Source organism: Panulirus ornatus, chromosome 16 (assembly GCF_036320965.1).
Source record: "Panulirus ornatus isolate Po-2019 chromosome 16, ASM3632096v1, whole genome shotgun sequence".
Lineage (NCBI taxonomy): Eukaryota > Metazoa > Arthropoda > Malacostraca > Decapoda > Palinuridae > Panulirus > Panulirus ornatus.
The window spans coordinates 43,426,932-43,450,460 of NC_092239.1; the positions used below are offsets into that span (position 1 = coordinate 43,426,932).

A 23,529-nucleotide genomic window follows, 5' to 3' on the forward strand; every position below is an offset into this window, starting at 1 on the left:
TGATGTAACCAGGCTTCGCACCTATGCGCTCAACCATGGGTGGCTCGTGAATGCGTCATGGTCAGTAACACTGACCGCTGCACCACAGGAGTCCAGTCTTATGTCTTCTGATTCCATATTTCTGAAACACTGCTTGTTCATATTTTTTTTTTCAAACCATTTTCCTCTTATCTTTCAATTTTCCATTCAGCTACCCATGTTACTTCACAGGTAGATGATGTAAGATTTCTTCATTCTTGTACTTCATATCCATAAAGTTTTCTACCATAGGGCGAGCACATGCATGTGTGGAAATTTCAGTTTTTGAGGGTGTTTTACACTTGTTATACACTGGGACATATATATGTCTGGTACATATGTTGTCCTTAATTGAGTAGTCTGCCAGTCATGCAGTTAATTTTTTTTTACAGTGCAGTCAGGAGGCAAAATTGCAGCATTGCTATTTTTCAGTCATTTTGTATTTAGAATTGTTACAGGGTCATAGACTTGAAAACCATTAGAAATTTATGCTAACTAAAATGATTGTGGAAAATTTTGTATTTCTGCCAATGTCTGAATGGAGTTTAGGCTTCTGATAAGAAATATATACATTCAAAGTGTTGAAAGTATGGCTTAATAAATTTTCTTGATTTCACAGGCCTGGTTCTTTTGCACATTTCACGGAGCATGGTATTGGTCGGTACAGCCAGGATGGGATGACAGAGAATCTCACCTTGCATGAGTTTGTTGAGCAGCAAGACCTTCTTGAAGCTGTAACTCGGCATCTTACAGCTTTCACCTCAGAGACTAGTTCTGGCTGTGTTATTCTCTTGTATTCTCTCATATTCACTAGGGGAATTGAAAAGTAAGTTTATGTTTTATGAATATTTCTTTAAGCAGCTTATTTTTCAAATTTGTTTAAGGATAAACTTTGATATTTTTCACAGGCTGAAATGTCCTATATCTAGGAGAAAAAAGTTATCCAGTTCAAGACCATTACAATACTGAGCGATCAGTACTGTGAACTCCATAAGGATCAATATGTAATGATTTTGCTTGGCACGTAAAAAATTTCATGGTAGTCAGAGCATGGATATAATACTCTTACCATACACAATCACAGAGTTTTTAATGGCACTGTTATCCAGTTGCTCTCATTTTCACAATAATCAGTGACACTGTGTTGTTTTTGCAGTTTGATTAGTGTTACATTAGATTTTATTTGTTATTCACCTTATCTTGATACTGGCAACATACTATTCACACAATCATGATCCTGAGGTGAGGCACAGTTGATAGGGTCTTATCATTTGTATTATTCCTAGATAGTTTTTTGTAATGAGAAATTCATAAAGAAGGTTTTCTTTAGGAAAACACACAATTATATGCTTTAGGTCATTGAATTCATGTATGATTTATTTTAGTAGAATTATCTCTCTAACAGTGGCCATCATTTTGCTGTAAAATTCTTTAATGACACTCTATATATGTATTTTTTCCTTAGCAACATATTCACTTACATGATGTGGGTGGGTCAAGTACTGAAATTCTCATGGAATATCATATTTTTCTTAACATGTTATCATACAGATGCAGTTTACATCACAACACGTATAAGCTTTATTAACTCTTTCAGTAACCTATGAATGTTTTTTGTGAAATCAACTACATTCAGTGTATTATAGGTTGCTCTTTCATGTATAATCAGAAAGGAATAAATGAAAAATATTTTTGACTGTGAAGTTATACATTTTAGTTTCCAATAAAAACTAACTGCTTTTTGCATGCAAAAAAACAAACACAATAAATTTTATAACAAAAAGCAAAGTTTTAGCTTTACATTCGTGAAATCAGAGACTGAGTTCGAGTATTACTAAGGCTGATGAATTGAAGAAAACAAAAACGAGAAATGTTTCAAAACTTTTTCACCGTTTTCAGTTTTGCCATTACTTTTATATGTGGTGGTTTTAAAATTTTACTGCCCTGTATATTTTAGCTCTAAGGCAATTTTAGAAAAAAAATTCCATCCCCATGTACTGTACTGACATGTATTACAGCATACTGAAGTGTAACAAAATATACAGTATTTTTGTAGTATTTTTTTTTTTTTTTTTTTTTTTTTATACTTTGTCGCTGTCTCCCGCTTTTGCGAGGTAGCGCAAGGAAACAGACGAAAGAAATGGCCCAACCCCCCCCCATACACATGTATATACATACGTCCACACACGCAAATATACATACCTACACAGCTTTCCATGGTTTACCCCAGACGCTTCACATGCCTTGATTCAATCCACTGACAGCACGTCAGCCCCGGTATACCACATCGCTCCAATTCACTCTGTTCCTTGCCCTCCTTTCACCCTCCTGCATGTTCAGGCCCCGATCACACAAAATCTTTTTCACTCCATCTTTCCACCTCCAATTTGGTCTCCCTCTTCTCCTTGTTCCCTCCACCTCCGACACATATATCCTCTTGGTCAATCTTTCCTCACTCATCCTCTCCATGTGCCCAAACCACTTCAAAACACCCTCTTCTGCTCTCTCAACCACGCTCTTTTTATTTCCACACATCTCTCTTACCCTTACGTTACTCACTCGATCAAACCACCTCACACCACACATTGTCCTCAAACATCTCATTTCCAGCACATCCATCCTCCTGCGCACAACTCTATCCATAGCCCACGCCTCGCAACCATACAACATTGTTGGAACCACTATTCCTTCAAACATACCCATTTTTGCTTTCCGAGATAATGTTCTCGACTTCCACACATTCTTCAAGGCCCCCAGAATTTTCGCCCCCTCCCCCACCCTATGATCCACTTCCGCTTCCATGGTTCCATCCGCTGCCAGATCCACTCCCAGATATCTAAAACACTTCACTTCCTCCAGTTTTTCTCCATTCAAACTCACCTCCCAATTGACTTGACCCTCAACCCTACTGTACCTAATAACCTTGCTCTTATTCACATTTACTCTTAACTTTCTTCTTCCACACACTTTACCAAACTCAGTCACCAGCTTCTGCAGTTTCACACATGAATCAGCCACCAGCGCTGTGTCATCAGCGAACAACAACTGACTCACTTCCCAAGCTCTCTCATCCCCAACAGACTTCATACTTGCCCCTCTTTCCAAAACTCTTGCATTTACCTCCCTAACAACCCCATCCATAAACAAATTAAACAACCATGGAGACATCACACACCCCTGCCGCAAACCTACATTCACTGAGAACCAATCACTTTCCTCTCTTCCTACACGTACACATGCCTTACATCCTCGATAAAAACTTCTCACTGCTTCTAACAACTTTCCTCCCACACCATATATTCTTAATACCTTCCACAGAGCATCTCTATCAACTCTATCATATGCCTTCTCCAGATCCATAAATGCTACATACAAATCCATTTGCTTTTCTAAGTATTTCTCACATACATTCTTCAAAGCAAACACCTGATCCACACATCCTCTACCACTTCTGAAACCACACTGCTCTTTGATGATAGAGTGGCAGATATAGGGTGTTTTGGTCGAGGTGGTGTGCAGAGTGAGAGGGTTAGGGAAAATGATTTGGTAAACAGAGAAGAGCTAGTGAAAGCTTTGCGGAAGATGAAAGCCGGCAAGGCAGCAGGTTTGGATGGTATTGCAGTGGAATTGATTAAAAAAGGGGGTGACTGTATTGTTGACTGGTTGGTAAGGTTATTTAATGTATGTATGACTCATGGTGAGGTGCCTGAGGATTGGCGGAATGCGTGCATAGTGCCATTGTACAAAGGCAAAGGGGATAAGAGTGAGTGCTCAAATTACAGAGGTATAAGTTTGTTGAGTATTCCTGGTAAATTATATGGGAGGGTATTGATTGAGAGGGTGAAGGCATGTACAGAGCATCAGATTTTGTAGTATTATACCAGTGTAATTGAATTATATTTTATAACAATTATGCTTTTCAGTGCTATGGTAGATGCTTGAGGGAATTGCATAGGGTGAGGTAGGGTGGTTAGCAGTGATGGGGTGTGGAGAAATAGATGGCTGTGCATGTCGTAATTGCTGTGCACCACTTGGCTTTAGCAGGGGTGAAGAGGCAGCAAGGGGAAGTCATATTGCAGGGTGCTGCTCGTCTGCCTTGCAGTATCTGCACACCATAGCGACCAGAAGTTTACAAAACAGATTTGGGAATATAGTCGCTGATTCAGGGTTGTCAGTTCCATACTCAGTGACTGATGGACACTGCTGAGGCATCATCAAGTTCATCATTATCTAAAGCAGTAACTAGACACTGGCCATATGCACACATGTAGTGGGGTATATTAATGGAGTTGAACAGACATGATATGTTATCTTAAGAGGATAAATACCTTGAAATATAACAACACTACAACATTATGCATTACTTTTACAGAGGCATGAGATGCTTAACTGATGCACAGGGGGCATTATATTGAGACTTGAGTTGTTTTCTACACAAAAGATGGTTACGAATTTGAATGATGAAATGTCACAAAATACACCAGCAGACACTGTATAAACATTTATAGACATTATAAACAGCTTTGCTGGTGAATATTTATGCATAATGGAGGGTAGGGTTGTGCGAGAGGGACAAGAGAAAATTTTTAAAAGGAGTGCATTCAGTACCTTTTATCTTGGGTCCTGGAAGGTAACTGGTGCACTTGTCATGCATGCTACTTAGGATTGCCATATGTCTTAGTAGAGTTGAATTACCATGAGAGAGCAGGCTTCGAGGAATGACTTGCCAAAATTTGATATGTCGTTGGAATTACTCAGGTTTAGGAGATTATCTTTTTCAAATGTGACAGTCACACCAGACACAAATTTGATGAACTAGTAATTGATGCAGCAGTCGTTTCATGGTGTGTAAGGGTGTTGATCTTGTGTTCAGTCTTCCTTTTCTTTTTACATCTTCACCAATGCTGTCAAAAACCATCACAAACCTATCAATTGTCATATATTTTGAATGACAACACATTTGTAATTAGTTTTTGTTTGTAGTATTTCCCATTACTTCCTTATTTTATAGATATTTTGCACATTGCCAGATTTGTTCATGGTAATGAAAGAGGGAAATACCTGATGGTTTTGATGATATACAGCACAGACCTCATAAGTTGTGATCAAACTTGAGAGTATGGTCATGTCTTCCTGTGAGTAGCTAGTAAGAGATTGATCATCTGCCATGAGTTGAGTTGATAGGAATTCATTGGTCTAGCCACAAATTAGTACTTTATAGCTAACTAGCGTGCAATCTCACCCCTCAGTAGCTAGAACACCCATGCACTAGTGACCAGTCAGAATATGGAGAAATAGAATTATTCTGTCAGAAAGTTCATATTTTGTAACTGACAGCCCAAAGCTTACAGACTTGATTAGTTATATACCTTTCATCATCTTTTATCTCAATGCCCAGCATATTCTCATACATGATAATCATTATACTCTAACCAACATCTAATTCCTTGACGTTCTCAAGCATGATCATCTTCATCCTTTAACAAGCATTTTATCATCTAACACATTCTGAAACATGATGATAATCATACTAACAAGTGCTTTGTGATCATCATACTTTAACAAACCTAATATCACTTCATTCCTGAAAGCTTTACTTCCATTCAGCTGTCTCTCATGAACCTATCAGATGAAATTTTGCTCTCCTTGAATTTTTTTTTTATTATTATACTTTGTCATTGTCTCCCGCATTAGCGAGGTAGCACAAGGAAACAGACAAAAGAATGGCCCAACCCACCCACTTACACTTGTATATACATACATGTCCACACATGCACATATACATACCTATACATTTCAATGTATACATATATATACATACACAGACTTATACATATATGCACATGTACATAATTCATACTTGCTGCCTTTATTCATTCCTGTTGCCACCCCGCCACACATGAAATGACAACCCCCTCCCCCTGCATGCGTGCGAGGTAGCGCTAGGAAAAGACAACAATGACCACATTCATTCACACTCAGTCTCTAGCTGTCATGTATAATGCACCGAAACCACGGCTCCTTTTCCACATCCAGACCCCACAAAACTTTCCATGGTTTACCCCAGATGCTTCATATGCCCTGGTTCAATCCATTGACAGCATGTCGACCACAGTATACCACATCATTCCAATTCACTCTATTCCTTGCACGCCTTTCACCCTCCTGCATGTTCAGGCCCCAATTGCTCAAAATCGTTTTACTCCATCCTTTCACCTTCAATTTGGTCTCTCACTTCTCCTCATATCCTCCACCTCTGAACATATATCCTCTTTGTCAATCTTTCCTCACTCATTCTCTCCATGTGACCAAACCATTTCAAAAACACACTCCTCTGCTCTCTCAACCACACTCTTTTCATTACCACACATCTGTCTTACCCTTTTTATTACTTACTCGATCAAACCACCTCACACCACCTGTTGTCCTCAAACATCTCATTTCCATCACATCACTCTCCTCCTCACAACCCTATCTATAGCCCATGCCTTGCAACTGTATGAAAATTGTTGGAACCATTATTCCTTCAAACATACCCATTTTTGCTTTCCCAGATAATGTTCTCACCTTCCAAAACATTTTTCAACACTCCCAGAACCATCGCCCCTCCCCCACCCTGTGACTCACTTCCGCTTCCATGGTTCCATCCGCTGCCAAATCCACTCCCAGATATCTAGCCTGAACCAGGTACCCATTTTATTATTGAACTCTTAGGGGTGGATAAACAGCTGGGCAGACTGTTTATAGACTGATGTAACCAGGCTTCGCACCTATGCGCTCAACCATGGGTGGCTCGTGAATGCGTCATGGTCAGTAACACTGACCGCTGCACCACAGGAGTCCAGTCTTATGTCTTCTGATTCCATATTTCTGAAACACTGCTTGTTCATATTTTTTTTTTCAAACCATTTTCCTCTTATCTTTCAATTTTCCATTCAGCTACCCATGTTACTTCACAGGTAGATGATGTAAGATTTCTTCATTCTTGTACTTCATATCCATAAAGTTTTCTACCATAGGGCGAGCACATGCATGTGTGGAAATTTCAGTTTTTGAGGGTGTTTTACACTTGTTATACACTGGGACATATATATGTCTGGTACATATGTTGTCCTTAATTGAGTAGTCTGCCAGTCATGCAGTTAATTTTTTTTTACAGTGCAGTCAGGAGGCAAAATTGCAGCATCTGCTATTTTTCAGTCATTTTGTATTTAGAATTGTTACAGGGTCATAGACTTGAAAACCATTAGAAATTTATGCTAACTAAAATGATTGTGGAAAATTTTGTATTTCTGCCAATGTCTGAATGGAGTTTAGGCTTCTGATAAGAAATATATACATTCAAAGTGTTGAAAGTATGGCTTAATAAATTTTCTTGATTTCACAGGCCTGGTTCTTTTGCACATTTCACGGAGCATGGTATTGGTCGGTACAGCCAGGATGGGATGACAGAGAATCTCACCTTGCATGAGTTTGTTGAGCAGCAAGACCTTCTTGAAGCTGTAACTCGGCATCTTACAGCTTTCACTTCAGAGACTAGTTCTGGCTGTGTTATTCTCTTGTATTCTCTCATATTCACTAGGGGAATTGAAAAGTAAGTTTATGTTTTATGAATATTTCTTTAAGCAGCTTATTTTTCAAATTTGTTTAAGGATAAACTTTGATATTTTTCACAGGCTGAAATGTCCTATATCTAGGAGAAAAAAGTTATCCAGTTCAAGACCATTACAATACTGAGCGATCAGTACTGTGAACTCCATAAGGATCAATATGTAATGATTTTGCTTGGCACGTAAAAAATTTCATGGTAGTCAGAGCATGGATATAATACTCTTACCATACACAATCACAGAGTTTTTAATGGCACTGTTATCCAGTTGCTCTCATTTTCACAATAATCAGTGACACTGTGTTGTTTTTGCAGTTTGATTAGTGTTACATTAGATTTTATTTGTTATTCACCTTATCTTGATACTGGCAACATACTATTCACACAATCATGATCCTGAGGTGAGGCACAGTTGATAGGGTCTTATCATTTGTATTATTCCTAGATAGTTTTTTGTAATGAGAAATTCATAAAGAAGGTTTTCTTTAGGAAAAACACACAATTATATGCTTTAGGTCATTGAATTCATGTATGATTTATTTTAGTAGAATTATCTCTCTAACAGTGGCCATCATTTTGCTGTAAAATTCTTTAATGAATCTCTATATATGTATTTTTTCCTTAGCAACATATTCACTTACATGATGTGGGTGGGTCAAGTACTGAAATTCTCATGGAATATCATATTTTTCTTAACATGTTATCATACAGATGCAGTTTACATCACAACACGTTTAAGCTTTATTAACTCTTTCAGTAACCTTTGAATGTTTTTTGTGAAATCAACTACATTCAGTGTATTATAGGTTGCTCTTTCATGTATAATCAGAAAGGAATAAATGAAAAATATTTTTGACTGTGAAGTTATACATTTTAGTTTCCAATAAAAACTAACTGCTTTTTGCATGCAAAAAAACAAACACAATAAATTTTATAACAAAAAGCAAAGTTTTAGCTTTACATTCGTGAAATCAGAGACTGAGTTCGAGTATTACTAAGGCTGATGAATTGAAGAAAACAAAAACGAGAAATGTTTCAAAACTTTTTCACCGTTTTCAGTTTTGCCATTACTTTTATATGTGGTGGTTTTAAAATTTTACTGCCCTGTATATTTTAGCTCTAAGGCAATTTTAGAAAAAAAATTCCATCCCCATGTACTGTACTGACATGTATTACAGCATACTGAAGTGTAACAAAATATACAGTATTTTTGTAGTATTTTTTTTTTTTCTTTTTTTTTTTTTTATACTTTGTCGCTGTCTCCCGCGTTTGCGAGGTAGCGCAAGGAAACAGACGAAAGAAATGGCCCAACCCCCCCCCATACACATGTATATACATACGTCCACACACGCAAATATACGTACCTACACAGCTTTCCATGGTTTACCCCAGACGCTTCACATGCCTTGATTCAATCCACTGACAGCACGTCAGCCCCGGTATACCACATCGCTCCAATTCACTCTGTTCCTTGCCCTCCTTTCACCCTCCTGCATGTTCAGGCCCCGATCACACAAAATCTTTTTCACTCCATCTTTCCACCTCCAATTTGGTCTCCCTCTTCTCCTTGTTCCCTCCACCTCCGACACATATATCCTCTTGGTCAATCTTTCCTCACTCATCCTCTCCATGTGCCCAAACCACTTCAAAACACCCTCTTCTGCTCTCTCAACCACGCTCTTTTTATTTCCACACATCTCTCTTACCCTTACGTTACTCACTCGATCAAACCACCTCACACCACACATTGTCCTCAAACATCTCATTTCCAGCACATCCATCCTCCTGCGCACAACTCTATCCATAGCCCACGCCTCGCAACCATACAACATTGTTGGAACCACTATTCCTTCAAACATACCCATTTTTGCTTTCCGAGATAATGTTCTCGACTTCCACACATTCTTCAAGGCCCCCAGAATTTTCGCCCCCTCCCCCACCCTATGATCCACTTCCGCTTCCATGGTTCCATCCGCTGCCAGATCCACTCCCAGATATCTAAAACACTTCACTTCCTCCAGTTTTTCTCCATTCAAACTCACCTCCCAATTGACTTGACCCTCAACCCTACTGTACCTAATAACCTTGCTCTTATTCACATTTACTCTTAACTTTCTTCTTCCACACACTTTACCAAACTCAGTCACCAGCTTCTGCAGTTTCACACATGAATCAGCCACCAGCGCTGTGTCATCAGCGAACAACAACTGACTCACTTCCCAAGCTCTCTCATCCCCAACAGACTTCATACTTGCCCCTCTTTCCAAAACTCTTGCATTTACCTCCCTAACAACCCCATCCATAAACAAATTAAACAACCATGGAGACATCACACACCCCTGCCGCAAACCTACATTCACTGAGAACCAATCACTTTCCTCTCTTCCGACACGTACACATGCCTTACATCCTCGATAAAAACTTCTCACTGCTTCTAACAACTTTCCTCCCACACCATATATTCTTAATACCTTCCACAGAGCATCTCTATCAACTCTATCATATGCCTTCTCCAGATCCATAAATGCTACATACAAATCCATTTGCTTTTCTAAGTATTTCTCACATACATTCTTCAAAGCAAACACCTGATCCACACATCCTCTACCACTTCTGAAACCACACTGCTCTTTGATGATAGAGTGGCAGATATAGGGTGTTTTGGTCGAGGTGGTGTGCAGAGTGAGAGGGTTAGGGAAAATGATTTGGTAAACAGAGAAGAGGTAGTGAAAGCTTTGCGGAAGATGAAAGCCGGCAAGGCAGCAGGTTTGGATGGTATTGCAGTGGAATTTATTAAAAAAGGGGGTGACTGTATTGTTGACTGGTTGGTAAGGTTATTTAATGTATGTATGACTCATGGTGAGGTGCCTGAGGATTGGCGGAATGCGTGCATAGTGCCATTGTACAAAGGCAAAGGGGATAAGAGTGAGTGCTCAAATTACAGAGGTATAAGTTTGTTGAGTATTCCTGGTAAATTATATGGGAGGGTATTGATTGAGAGGGTGAAGGCATGTACAGAGCATCAGATTTTGTAGTATTATACCAGTGTAATTGAATTATATTTTATAACAATTATGCTTTTCAGTGCTATGGTAGATGCTTGAGGGAATTGCATAGGGTGAGGTAGGGTGGTTAGCAGTGATGGGGTGTGGAGAAATAGATGGCTGTGCATGTCGTAATTGCTGTGCACCACTTGGCTTTAGCAGGGGTGAAGAGGCAGCAAGGGGAAGTCATATTGCAGGGTGCTGCTCGTCTGCCTTGCAGTATCTGCACACCATAGCGACCAGAAGTTTACAAAACAGATTTGGGAATATAGTCGCTGATTCAGGGTTGTCAGTTCCATACTCAGTGACTGATGGACACTGCTGAGGCATCATCAAGTTCATCATTATCTAAAGCAGTAACTAGACACTGGCCATATGCACACATGTAGTGGGGTATATTAATGGAGTTGAACAGACATGATATGTTATCTTAAGAGGATAAATACCTTGAAATATAACAACACTACAACATTATGCATTACTTTTACAGAGGCATGAGATGCTTAACTGATGCACAGGGGGCATTATATTGAGACTTGAGTTGTTTTCTACACAAAAGATGGTTACGAATTTGAATGATGAAATGTCACAAAATACACCAGCAGACACTGTATAAACATTTATAGACATTATAAACAGCTTTGCTGGTGAATATTTATGCATAATGGAGGGTAGGGTTGTGCGAGAGGGACAAGAGAAAATTTTTAAAAGGAGTGCATTCAGTACCTTTTATCTTGGGTCCTGGAAGGTAACTGGTGCACTTGTCATGCATGCTACTTAGGATTGCCATATGTCTTAGTAGAGTTGAATTACCATGAGAGAGCAGGCTTCGAGGAATGACTTGCCAAAATTTGATATGTCGTTGGAATTACTCAGGTTTAGGAGATTATCTTTTTCAAATGTGACAGTCACACCAGACACAAATTTGATGAACTAGTAATTGATGCAGCAGTCGTTTCATGGTGTGTAAGGGTGTTGATCTTGTGTTCAGTCTTCCTTTTCTTTTTACATCTTCACCAATGCTGTCAAAAACCATCACAAACCTATCAATTGTCATATATTTTGAATGACAACACATTTGTAATTAGTTTTTGTTTGTAGTATTTCCCATTACTTCCTTATTTTATAGATATTTTGCACATTGCCAGATTTGTTCATGGTAATGAAAGAGGGAAATACCTGATGGTTTTGATGATATACAGCACAGACCTCATAAGTTGTGATCAAACTTGAGAGTATGGTCATGTCTTCCTGTGAGTAGCTAGTAAGAGATTGATCATCTGCCATGAGTTGAGTTGATAGGAATTCATTGGTCTAGCCACAAATTAGTACTTTATAGCTAACTAGCGTGCAATCTCACCCCTCAGTAGCTAGAACACCCATGCACTAGTGACCAGTCAGAATATGGAGAAATAGAATTATTCTGTCAGAAAGTTCATATTTTGTAACTGACAGCCCAAAGCTTACAGACTTGATTAGTTATATACCTTTCATCATCTTTTATCTCAATGCCCAGCATATTCTCATACATGATAATCATTATACTCTAACCAACATCTAATTCCTTGACGTTCTCAAGCATGATCATCTTCATCCTTTAACAAGCATTTTATCATCTAACACATTCTGAAACATGATGATAATCATACTAACAAGTGCTTTGTGATCATCATACTTTAACAAACCTAATATCACTTCATTCCTGAAAGCTTTACTTCCATTCAGCTGTCTCTCATGAACCTATCAGATGAAATTTTGCTCTCCTTGAATTTTTTTTTTTATTATTATACTTTGTCATTGTCTCCCGCATTAGCGAGGTAGCACAAGGAAACAGACAAAAGAATGGCCCAACCCACCCACTTACACTTGTATATACATACATGTCCACACATGCACATATACATACCTATACATTTCAATGTATACATATATATACATACACAGACTTATACATATATACACATGTACATAATTCATACTTGCTGCCTTTATTCATTCCTGTTGCCACCCCGCCACACATGAAATGACAACCCCCTCCCCTGCATGCGTGCGAGGTAGCGCTAGGAAAAGACAACAATGACCACATTCATTCACACTCAGTCTCTAGCTGTCATGTATAATGCACCGAAACCACGGCTCCTTTTCCACATCCAGACCCCACAAAACTTTCCATGGTTTACCCCAGATGCTTCATATGCCCTGGTTCAATCCATTGACAGCATGTCGACCCCAGTATACCACATCATTCCAATTCACTCTATTCCTTGCACGCCTTTCACCCTCCTGCATGTTCAGGCCCCAATTGCTCAAAATCGTTTTACTCCATCCTTTCACCTTCAATTTGGTCTCTCACTTCTCCTCATATCCTCCACCTCTGACACATATATCCTCTTTGTCAATCTTTCCTCACTCATTCTCTCCATGTGACCAAACCATTTCAAAACACACTCCTCTGCTCTCTCAACCACACTCTTTTCATTACCACACATCTGTCTTACCCTTTCATTACTTACTCGATCAAACCACCTCACACCACCTGTTGTCCTCAAACATCTCATTTCCATCACATGCACTCTCCTCCTCACAACCCTATCTATAGCCCATGCCTTGCAACTGTATGACATTGTTGGAACCATTATTCCTTCAAACATACCCATTTTTGCTTTCCCAGATAATGTTCTCACCTTCCATACATTTTTCAACACTCCCAGAACCATCGCCCCCTCCCCCACCCTGTGACTCACTTCCGCTTCCATGGTTCCATCCGCTGCCAAATCCACTCCCAGATATCTAAAACGCTTCACTTCCTCCAGTTTTTCTCCATTCAAACTTACCTCCCAATTGGCTTGTCCCTCAACCCTACTGTACCTAATAACCTTGCTCTTATTCACATTTACTCTCAGCTTTCTTCTTTCACACACTTTACCAAACTCAGTCACCAGCTTCTGCAGTTTCTCACTCGAATTAGCCACCAGCGCTGTATCATCAGCAAGCCACAACTGACTCACTTCCCAAGCCCTCTCATCCACAACAGAATGCATACTTGCCCCTCTCCAAAACTCTTGCGTTCACCTCCCTAACAACCCCATCCATAAACAAATTAAACAACCATGGAGACATCACGCACCCCTGCCGCAAACCTACATTCACTGAGAACCAATCACTTTCCTCTCTTCCTACTCATACACATGCCTTACATCCTCGATAAAACTTTTCACTGCTTCTAGCAACTTGCCTCCTACACCATATATTCTTAATACCTTCCACAGAGCATCTCCATCAACTCTATCATATGCCTCTCCAGATCCATAAATGCTACATACAAATCCTTGTTTTTCTAAGTATTTCTCACGTACATTCTTCAAAGCAAACAACTGATCCACACATCCTCTACCACTTCTGAAACCACACTGCTCTTCCCCAATCTGATGCTTTGTACATACCTTCACCCTCTCAGTCAATACCCTCCCATATAATTTACCAGGAATACTCAACCTACTTATACCTCTGTAATTTGAGCACTCACCTTTATCCCCTTTGCCTTTGTGCAGTTGCACCATGCATGCATTCCGCCAATCCTCAGGCACTTCACCATAAGCCATACATACATTGAATATCTTTACCAACCAGTCAACAACATAGTCACCCCCTTTTTTAATGAATTCCACTGCAATATCATCCAAATTTGCCTCCTTGCCGGCTTTCATCTTCCACAAAGCTTTCACTACCTCTTCTTTGTTTACCATATCATTCACCCTAACCCTCTTGCTTCGCACACCACCTCGACTAAAACACCCTATATCTGCCACTCTATCATCTAACACATTCAACAAACCTTCAGAATACTCACTCCTTCTCACATCACCAGTACTTGTTATTTCCTCCCCATTAGCCCCCTTTACTGATATTCCCATTTGTTCTCTTGCCTTACGCTTTTTATTTACCTCCTTCCAAAACATTTTTTTATTTTCCCTGAAATTTAATGATACTCTCTCACCCCAACTCTCATTCGCCCGCTTTACTGATGTTCCCATTTGTTCTCTTGTCTTACGCTTTTTATTTACCTCCTTCCAAAACATTTTTTTATTCTCCCCGAAATTTAATGATACTCTCTCACCCCAGCTCTCATTCGCCCTCTTTTTCACCTCTTGCACCTTTCTCGACCTCCTGCCTCTTTCTTTTGTACATCTCCCAGCCATGTGCACTATTTCCCTGCAAAAATCATCCAAATGCCTCTCTCTTCTCTTTCACTAATAATCTTACTTCTTCATCCCACCACTCACTACCTTTTCTAATCTGACCACCTCCCACATTTCTCTTGCCACAAGCATCTTTTGCACAAGCCATCAGTGCTTCCCTAAATACATCCCATCCTCCCCCACTTCCCTTACGTCATTTGCTCTCACCTCTTTCCATTCTGCACTCAGTCTCTCCTGGTACTTCCTCACACAAGTCTCCTTCCCAAGCTCACTCTCACCACTCTCTTCACCCCAACATTTTCTTTTCTTTTCTGAAAACCTCTATGAATCTTCACCTTCACCTCCACAAGATAATGATCAGACATCCCTCCAGACATCCCTTCTTAATACCTTCCACAGAGCATCTCCATCAACTCTATCATATGCCTCTCCAGATCCATAAATAAACATGAACATCCAAAAGTCTCTCTTTCACGTGCCTATCAATTTACACGTAATCCAATAACGCTCTCTGGCCATCTTTCCTACTTACATATGTATACTTATGTATATCTCTCTTTTTTTTTTTTTTTATACTTTGTCGCTGTCTCCCGCGTTTGCGAGGTAGCGCAAGGAAACAGACGAAAGAAATGGCCCAACCCCCCCCCATACACATGTATATACATACGTCCACACACGCAAATATACATACCTACACAGCTTTCCATGGTTTACCCCAGATGCTTCACATGCCTTGATTCAATCCACTGACAGCACGTCAACCCCGGTATACCACATCGCTCCAATTCACTCTATTCCTTGCCCTCCTTTCACCCTCCTGCATGTTCAGGCCCCGATCACACAAAATCTTTTTCACTCCATCTTTCCACCTCCAATTTGGTCTCCCTCTTCTCCTTGCTCCCTCCACCTCCGACACATATATCCTCTTGGTCAATCTTTCCTCACTCATCCTCTCCATGTGCCCAAACCACTTCAAAACACCCTCTTCTGCTCTCTCAACCACGCTCTTTTTATTTCCACACATCTCTCTTACCCTTACGTTACTCACTCGATCAAACCACCTCACACCACACATTGTCCTCAAACATCTCATTTCCAGCACATCCATCCTCCTGCGCACAACTCTATCCATAGCCCACGCCTCGCAACCATACAACATTGTTGGAACCACTATTCCTTCAAACATACCCATTTTTGCTTTCCGAGATAATGTTCTCGACTTCCACACATTCTTCAAGGCCGCCCCCAGAATTTTCGCCCCCTCCCCCACCCTATGATCCACTTCCGCTTCCATGGTTCCATCCGCTGCCAGATCCACTCCAAGATATCTAAAACACTTCACTTCCTCCAGTTTTTCTCCATTCAAACTCACCTCCCAATTGACTTGACCCTCAACCCTACTGTACCTAATAACCTTGCTCTTATTCACATTTACTCTTAACTTTCTTCTTCCACACACTTTACCAAACTCAGTCACCAGCTTCTGCAGTTTCTCACATGAATCAGCCACCAGCGCTGTATCATCAGCGAACAACAACTGACTCACTTCCCAAGCTCTCTCATCCCCAACAGACTTCATACTTGCCCCTCTTTCCAAAACTCTTGCATTTACCTCCTTAACAACCCCATCCATAAACAAATTAAACAACCATGGAGACATCACACACCCCTGCCGCAAACCTACATTCACTGAGAATCAATCACTTTCCTCTCTTCCTACTCGTACACATGCCTTACATCCTTGATAAAAACTTTTCACTGCTTCTAACAACTTTCCTCCCACACCATATATTCTTAATACCTTCCACAGAGCATCTCTATCAACTCTATCATATGCCTTCTCCAGATCCATAAATGCTACATACAAATCCATTTGCTTTTCTAAGTATTTCTCACATACATTCTTCAAAGCAAACACCTGATCCACACATCCTCTACCACTTCTGAAACCACACTGCTCTTCCCCAATCTGATGCTCTGTACATGCCTTCACCCTCTCAATCAATACCCTCCCATATAATTTACCAGGAATACTCAACAAACTTATACCTCTGTAATTTGAGCATTCACTCTTATCCCCTTTGCCTTTGTACAATGGCACTATGCACGCATTCCGCCAATCCTCAGGCACCTCACCATGAGTCATACATACATTAAATAACCTTACCAACCAGTCAACAATACAGTCACCCCCTTTTTTAATCAATTCCACTGCAATACCATCCAAACCTGCTGCCTTGCCGGCTTTCATCTTCCGCAAAGCTTTCACTACCTCTTCTCTGTTTACCAAATCATTTTCCCTAACCCTCTCACTTTGCACACCACCTCAACCAAAACACCCTATATCTGCCACTCTATCATCAAACACATTCAACAAACCTTCAAAATACTCACTCCATCTCCTTCTCACATCACCACTACTTGGTATCACCTCCCCATTTGCGCCCTTCACTGAAGTTCCCATTTGCTCCCTTGTCTTACGCACTTTATTTACCTCCTTCCAGAACATCTTTTTATTCTCCCTAAAATTTAATGATACTCTCTCACCCCAACTCTCATTTGCCCTTTTTTTCACCTCTTGCACCTTTCTCTTGACCTCCTGTCTCTTTCTTTTATACATCTCCCACTCAGTTGCATTTTTTCCCTGCAAAAATCGTCCAAATGCCTCTCTCTTCTCTTTCACTAATACTCTTACTTCTTCATCCCACCACTCACTACCCTTTCTAATCAACCCACCTCCCACTCTTCTCATGCCACAAGCATCTTTTGCGCAATCCATCACTGATTCCCTAAATACATCCCATTCCTCCCCCACTCCCCTTGCTTCCATTGTTCTCACCTTTTTCCATTCTGTACTCAGTCTCTCCTGGTACTTCCTCACACAGGTCTCCTTCTCAAGCTCACTTACTCTCACCACCCTCTTCACCCCAACATTCACTCTTCTTTTCTGAAAACCCATACAAATCTTCACCTTAGCCTCCACAAGATAATGATCAGACATCCCTCCAGTTGCACCTCTCAGCACATTAACATCCAAAAGTCTCTCTTTCGCACGCCTGTCAATTAACACGTAATCCAATAACGCTCTCTGGCCATCTCTCCTACTTACATAAGTATACTTATGTATATCTCGCTTTTTGAACCAGGTATTCCCAATCATCAGTCCTTTTTCAGCACATAAATCTACAAGCTCTTCACCATTTCCATTTACAACACTGAACACCCCATGTATACCAATTATTCCCTCAACTGCCACATTACTCACCTTTGCATTCAAATCACCCATCACTATAACCCGGTCTCGTGCATCAAAACCACTAACACACTCATTCAGCTGCTCCCAAAACACTTGCCTCTCTTGATCTTTCTTCTCATGCCCAGGTGCATGTTTTCCCAATCACCAGTCCTTTTTCAGCACACAAATCTACAAGCTCTTCACCATTTCCATATACAACACTGAACACCCCATATATGCCAATTATTCTCTCAACTGCCACATTACTCACCTTTGCATTCAAATCACCCATCATTATAACTTGGTCTCGTGCATCAAAACTACTAACACACTCACTCAGCTTCTCCCAAAACACTTGCCTCTCATTATCTTTCTTCTCATGCTCTCCTTGAAATGTCTTTTAATTCCAGTAAATAAATTTGAGAAAAATAGTCTGAAATTACTTCACTTGGTTTATATACAGTAAGAAATTGTCAAAGCTTCACTTAAATGAAATTTTGAGTTCAAAACACTTTCTAGTTAGGTTGGGGTCAGAATGTCAGACAGAGGGGGAATTGTACACAAAAGGGAATAATACACAACTTTGCCTTTTCCGTAGTTGAGCTGTCAGTGGATTTTTTTAAAGTAGTCTTCAGGATATTTATAATGAATCAGAGTTTTTGTATGCATATTCTGAGTCTTAGTGTTCATCAGCTTTAATGTAAACTGATAAGGATCCTTATAGTGTGATCTAAATCATAGATTGTTAAATCCATGATATATGCCTTGCTTCTTATATTTCTTCATTCTTAAAGTCTTACCTTTATATGCTGCTTTATGTAAAGTAAGACCTCCAGTGCTTACAGCAGTATAGTACAGTAAAGGTAGAAAATCTTAGTAGTACTATTCAACAAATTTCCGTTGTGCAGTTGTTGATGTAAATGTATGGTTTATCTCTTAGCATTCACTCTGATATGGACTCTGGTGGAGGACATCTTATAAACGCACATGGGTACTCTTCACAAGAAATTGTAAATCTTCTTCTCACCGGACGAGCTTTTACAAACACCTTTAATGGAGATCATACACTGGGCAACAGTCCTGGCCAGTCTGTTGTACTTCATGGAATAATGCATAAAGGAGAAATTGGGCTCCTTTCTTTATTTGAGCATTATGATTGTTATAAGGTAAGTGAATGAAAAATTGCTGATGTGAATGTCTTGAAAAGTAACTCCTGCTGAGTGAGATCTTGAATAGAATTGATGGAAGGAATAAGAATACTATAACATGTTACAAATTATAAGAAAACAAGAATAAAGAAGCAAAGATTTAGACAAAGATGATTTGGTAAGTTAACTCATTTTTGTTGTAGATATGAAATAAAAAATTACCATACATATAGAGAGACATCTTCTTTGCTAATCATGTTTTACTAGTATAACATATTGAAGAATGATATGATTTATCTTTTAACATTTTTTTTGTAGGTTGGTACCTACCTCAAGAGCCCACAATACCCAATATGGGTGGTCTGTTGCGAGAGTCACTATAGTTGCCTCTTTAGCCGTGATACTTCAGTGACATCAGACATGCCCTCAGTTTCCAAGTTTGATCTGTATTATTATGATGGCTTATCTCTCCAAGAGGATGAAATAAGACTTACAATTGGTAAGTCATACTCGGGAAATATTAGTAGGTTTGAAAGTAGATTTGCAGAAGGTTTATATTTTGTAACCAGTTGCTGAATAGAGTTTTTTTTACATATATAGATACACCTGAATGTCTTTCTTACTTGCATGAAGTACAGATCTTTTTTTTCTATGCTTGTCTACTAGCAAAGAAAGGCTGCATTCCCTCACATCCATCATCTAGCCATTGTATGCAGTGCACTAAAACCACAGAACCCCATCAACAATCAGGCCTTACAGATGTTTCCTTGGTTTCCCCCAGCTTCTTCACATTTCCTGGTTCAGTCCTTTGACAGCACATTTCCCCCCCTCTATACCACATCATTCCAGTTCACTATATCCCATGTGAGCCTTTTACCTTCCTGCATGCTTAGTGCCAGACCACTCAAGATATTTTTCACTCCCTCATTCCATCTTCAGTTTGGTGTCTCTCTACTCCTTTTCCCCTCCACTTTTGACACGTATCATCTTTGTCAGTCTCTCTTCGCTCATTCTGCTCATATGTCTAAACCATTTCAGTACACCCCTTTCTGCTCTCTCAACCACTCTTTTCATTACACACCTTTCTCTTACCCTTTTGTTATTTTCTTGAGCAAACCACCTCACACAACATGTTCTTAAATGTTTCATATCTGACACACCCACCTTCTGCACATTCTCATTTATATTCCATGCATCACTTCCACACAACATTGTTGGTGCTCATGTATCTTCAAACACCCATTTTTGCCCTTCCAGATAGTATCGTATCTTTCCACACTTTCGTCAGTGCTCCCAGAAACTTCCTCACCCACCCTGACTCTCTTCTTCTTCCATGGTTCCATATGTTGCCATGTCCACTCCTACCAAAACATTCCACTTTTTCCATATTTTCTCAGTTCACATTCACACTCAACTAACCTGTCCTTCTCTCCTGCTAAACTTGATAACCTTATTTTTTATTCACATTTACTCTTCTTCCTTTCACACATTCTCATAAATTTCACCACCTTCTGCAGTTTCTTACTTGAATCTTCCACCAGTGCTGTGTCATCAGCAGACAACTGACAAAGTCCCAGACCCCCTTATCCCTTACAGAGTACATACTTGTTCCTTTTTCCAAGACCCTTGTATTTTCACATTTACATCCCTCACAACCCCATCTATAAACAAATTAAATAGCCTTAGTGATGTCACACCCCTGCTGTAGAACAGTTTTCATCTGAAATTTCTTATTCTCCTCTTTTCCTGCTCATACATATGCCTTAAACTTTTGACAGAAATTATCTCCTTCTAGTAACTTACTTCCTACATCATATATTTGTAAGACCTTCCACAAGGCATCTCTCAACCTTACAGTGTGCTTTCTCTAGGTCCATAAATGTCTTACAAATCCATCCAGATTTCTAAGTATTTCTTACACACATATTCAAAGCAAACACCTGATCCATACATCCTGTAACACTCCCGAAACCACATTATTCCTCCCCAGTCTGATACTCTGTACATGCTTTCACCCTCTCGATCACTGCTCTCCTTTACAACTTACCCAATACACTCAACAGACATATACCCCTGTAGTTTGAACACTCACCTTTGTCCCCCTTGCCTTTATACATTTGTTCCATACCTGCATTCTGCCAGTCCGTAGGCACCTCACCCTAAATCATACAAACTTTGAAAATCTTAACTAATGAATCCACAACATTGTCACCTCTTTCTAAAGAAATCACTAGCAATGTCCACCACTCCAGCTGCCTTGCTGTATTTCATCTCACATAAGGCTTTCACCACTTCTTTCTTTATCAAATTATTTTCCATGAATCTCTCACTTCATACACTTCCCCAACCCAAACCCTGTATATTTCCCACCCTGTCATCAAACATATTCAACAATCCTGTAAAATAATCACTCCATTTTCTTCACCTCATCACTGCCTGTGCCACTTTCCCAACTGCCACTTCCATTGATGTTCCCCTTTGGTTAATGAAGCATGCTATGTAGTGAATGCTGCTGGCACTGTTGGCAATACCTTATCCTAAACACACTCCCTCTTTTCCCTTTCAAGTGAGTGCTTCTCACTGTGCGACTCCCCACCACATCCCTGTTACACCTTATCTCTTGTGTGGTTGCACACCACCACTTTAGGACAGCTCCATTACAGATAATTCGGTATTTTTATAACAAATTTTCCTTAATTGGTGACTGTCTGAGATGTATAGCTTCCAGCAATGTCTGAATTTTTTTTTTTGTGTGTTCTTTATGCTTTATGTATCATAAGAATAGAAAATTCCCTCCATAAAAGTGAGACAAAATATTTGTAATTCCCACAGTAGTTTCTGCAAGTCTAGTGGTTCTTTCATTGGCTGTTTAATGATTTTCCCTTCAGGATTTAGTGATTCACACACACACACACACACACACGCACACACACACACACACACACACACACACACACACACACACACACACACACACACACACACACACACACACACACACACACACACAATCTTAAGTTTGTACTGCTTGGAGATTTTTATAGCTGGGTAAGTACATACAAGGCATATGGTTAATCATAAACAGGATTGAAATAGCAGATGATAATCCCTGAACATTATTGGGAAACCATTTTGATGTAGATATTAAGATTTTTGATATATCTACCATCTACATTATTTGTAGTTGAGGAATAACTTATTTTCCATTTTTCTTATCTATTTTACAGTACTAAGAAAGATTATCAAACCATGACTCTACAGAGAAAGTTTAAACCTGACACCTTATTGATGTTTTTCAGACCTAGATGGAGATGAGAGTGACTTGACCATTGTACCTCCACTTGAGCATTGCATCAGAACCAAGTGGAAGAAGGCTGCAGTGAATTGGAACGGAACAGACCCCATTTTGTAGGAGGTGATATTTATTTGTTGTATTGTTGCTATAACTGCAGCTGAAAAGTTTTAGTTGTTGTTGTATGATGATGCACAAGGAGTTAGTTTAAGGATAAATGTACATAATAAATTTCCTTTATCTAAGAACTGATTACCATGGCTCTCATTACTGGTACTTCCTATTGACAGTATCTTTTATTTGATTTGACACTTTTCATTGAATTTTAAGAAATGAATGAAATCATGACAGTTTGACGATATAATACAACATCCACAAATATTATTATTTTTTGTTTGACAGTGTACCATGGTCCCATTTGGGAAAAACATTACATGAAAAATTTCCTTACCTAAGAGTATAGTTGCTTTATCATTTGCCCTTATTCAGGATTTTGTAAGAATATTGAATATATTTTCAAATGCAGGGTTGGAGATGAATATGAGCCATACCTTGCTTATTGGTCCTATACATAAAGCTCATATGATTTTTTTACATTAATGAAAGATATTTAGGGACTTCCTATCAAATTTTGAGTGAGCTGGCTGTCAATGCTGCAACCTGAGGCTATCATAATTCTCCATATGATACGTAGTTTACTTCTGGTCAGTTTTATAGCCATAATTCTTGCGCTAAGTAACAAATGAGTCCGTCTCATGTCATGCAGAAAGTTTTAACTGATGTGCAAGCCCAGTTTGTGAAAGTACGGTCTGGCGAACAAAAACAGCCAGTTTGCCGGATGAGAGATTCATAGCAAAGATAAACTGGTTTTGTGAAAGATTTAAAAATGCAGCCATCACTGTGCAGTTTTATTAAAAAGTATAAAGTCTAAGCTTCGTGGTAGCTCAAAACAAAGGCCTGTTACTGTATTTTAGTGGATGTTTT

At 39.5% G+C, this 23,529-nt stretch overlaps 1 protein-coding gene across 1 annotated transcript in view; it reads left to right on the forward strand.

Annotated features, from left to right (window-relative positions):
• LOC139754270 (uncharacterized) overlaps window positions 1-22,800 on the forward strand; it is a 313,522-nt gene extending 290,722 nt beyond the window's left edge. The window contains exons 7-10 of the mRNA XM_071671642.1: window positions 638-844; window positions 19,046-19,271; window positions 19,572-19,752; window positions 22,553-22,800. Coding sequence (XP_071527743.1) covers window positions 638-844; window positions 19,046-19,271; window positions 19,572-19,752; window positions 22,553-22,665 — 727 coding nt within the window. The 3' untranslated portion in view covers window positions 22,666-22,800. The remainder of the gene's footprint in view (window positions 1-637; window positions 845-19,045; window positions 19,272-19,571; window positions 19,753-22,552) is intronic.
• The last annotated feature ends 729 nt before the right edge of the window (window positions 22,801-23,529 follow it).